Source organism: Borostomias antarcticus (assembly GCF_949987555.1).
Source record: "Borostomias antarcticus genome assembly, contig: scaffold_663, whole genome shotgun sequence".
Lineage (NCBI taxonomy): Eukaryota > Metazoa > Chordata > Actinopteri > Stomiiformes > Stomiidae > Borostomias > Borostomias antarcticus.
Window position 1 is genome coordinate 7,501 of NW_028176610.1, and position 2,500 is coordinate 10,000.

General features: G+C 45.2%; 1 protein-coding gene across 1 annotated transcript in view; it reads left to right on the forward strand.

Annotated features, from left to right (window-relative positions):
• Positions 1-2,135: 2,135 nt before the first annotated feature.
• ajuba (ajuba LIM protein) overlaps positions 2,136-2,500 on the forward strand; it is a gene marked incomplete at both ends in the record, with an annotated part of 5,870 nt that continues 5,505 nt past the window's right edge. The window contains one exon of the mRNA XM_084462260.1: positions 2,136-2,500. This exon is cut by the window's right edge and continues 1,223 nt beyond it. Within this exon, the coding sequence (XP_084318386.1) occupies positions 2,136-2,500 (365 nt within the window).

Consider the following 2,500-nt stretch of genomic DNA (forward strand, 5'->3'; position numbering starts at 1 on the left):
GAGAGGAGGAAAGGAGGGGGCTCCGGGGCAGCAAAACCAAGAAGAATCTAGTCCAACAACTACATTAGTTCACTTGTTTTAATTGGACATCGAGTGATTTCGGTTGAATGTCACGCAAAAGACTGACGTTGCATCGACGACCATTTGTTAAAATGTCCTGGAAAGAAACGAATTGTTTACTTTGTATCGTCCTTGGAGAAAAAACACACGCTGAAAAAATGCCCCCGCCGTGTCACTGCTCAGTGTCCTTCCGCACATTCCACAGACTGGAGGCACGGAAAAATAGTGCCGTGGTCTGAGTTATCCAAGTGCTGCATTTGAATCTTTCCTAGTTCATAATAGGCCAATATAAACTGACTATACTTAGCACTTATAAACACCACACTGAAATGCCGTACAGACATCTATTAGAGTTAGCCTATGCCTTTTGTACTGAAAGGTATTGTGGTTTAAGGACAGGGTCATAACATACCTGAAAGCTAGTGGTTGGGTAATAACGAGGCAATAACTCAGTAGTTAAAAGCACATGATAAGATAACTGTTGGTCAAGAATTGTTGGTTTATATTAATATAAGCTACCAGGCTTATGACACCTTGAAATGACCCAGAAACCTCACATTGTTCATGTTCAAGCATCTATAAGCATCTAAAGAAGGATAACAGATGGTCCTCTGTGTTTGGTTAGGCTACAGAAGTCTGTTCAACAGGAGTAGCGTTTTATAATTGTAATAAGTGATAAGATAGGCTACTCTATGTCTCCATGGTTCCTCGCCGGGAGGTTATGATGTGGTTCTGCCCCGATGGCACTGCGTTTACCCCAAAACCACTAAGAAGTTTGCGTATGAATGACGAATAATCTAGTGGGAGGTGATCCATCCGCGTGTGCTGGTGGAAGGTGTCCCGGTCCAGAGGAACGAGTCACAGCAGCGCTGCTGATAAAGGAGACGAGGGGGGAGGTCAGTAATTTGGGTGAAGAAAGGAACAAAGTTGTTGAATGCGTGATACGCTCGCAGAATGGATGTATTATCCCGTGTCTCAGAGAGTAGAGTTTGCTCTGCTGAGTTAAGTGTAGATGTTGGGCATCCCGCTTCCCGCTCTCCGTGAACAGAAGTGGTTTTTGGAGGAAAGCATTCTTTGGAAAACGAGGATTGGAAAGGAATACACATTTTTTTTGGGTAACGTCGAACTGCTGCATGTTTTCTCTTTGTGCGCCTCTGATAATCACGCTTTTCTCCTTCATTCCTCGGATTCTTTTGAGATCAGAGGAGAATTAAACAGATCGGATGAAAGCGTTTTCTAATGAGAGAGAGATCACTTATTTCCCTGTCTACACTGGACCCCAGGAGCCCCACGACTAAAACTATTCTACCAACAAGCTTTTCCACATTGCCCCGAAAACCCACGCAGCGGAAAGCATAACGGACCCAATGGACTAAATGCCTTTTCAGAATAACGGGAAATAAACCCACAAGAGACAGTTGATATTATTGGCATTTGCGTGGGAAACTGTATCTCAAATAGCAGAAACAACTCATCAACTGAATCCGACCACTAGGCAACAAGTCCAATGGACCGATCCCCCACAGAGAAGAGATGCAGGTGCAACGCGACGTAGACGAGTCCCGAAAGCACACGAATCTACAATTTATACTATAAATATATACTTATTTCTACTATTTATATCCGTATTTATTTTGGACATTGCAGCAGGGGACTGTCGAAGTAGACAAATCAGTCAATGGATACAACACTCAGTGTGTGTCTGTGTGGTGTGTCCACAGAGACGAGATGACTCCACACACGGTTGCCCTGACATGATTGGACCGTCATGTAGTCAGCCTAAATGTCTTAAACGTATTATTTATCGTCTGTTTTTGTATTTATTGTGTATATATTTTTAGGCCTGTTTGTCTTCCTTTGGGATTACTGTTTGTGCGAGTTAGGCCTGCCTTGTTTAGACTAGTTGCTGCCATTTAAATTCAACTACTGTTCAACTGTACTGTAGCTGTACTTGAACATTTCTTTGTATTTTCACTCACACTGTAGGCTATTTATTTTATTAACTTATAACATAGTGGTAGCTCTCTAATTTCAAGAAACCTAACCGTTTAGATCAGAGAAATACAAGGTAAACCATGGACCGACTTGGAACTAAGTTATTGGAAAAGTTGAAACTGACTGATTCAGGTAGTGTGAAATTCGCCAGTTCTAAGAAGAAAAACGAACATGTGAACACGAACAACAGCAACGGGAACAGCGGCGTGACCAGCATCAACAGCAGTAGTAGCAGCAGCGGCGGACGCCCACCGACGCCCAACACTGCCACCGCGTCCGGCCAGTTCTCCCTCACCTCCCCGGCCCCGAATGAGACCTGTGGTCCAGGGAGCGGCCGAGGCGGCAAGGGACTAGGAGTGTCCTCATCTCAGCTCCTGTCCTTACCTCCGCCCTCCACCCCGGGCCCCGCGCCCCCCGACGGGGACCACCACCCGTCCGCCCTGGC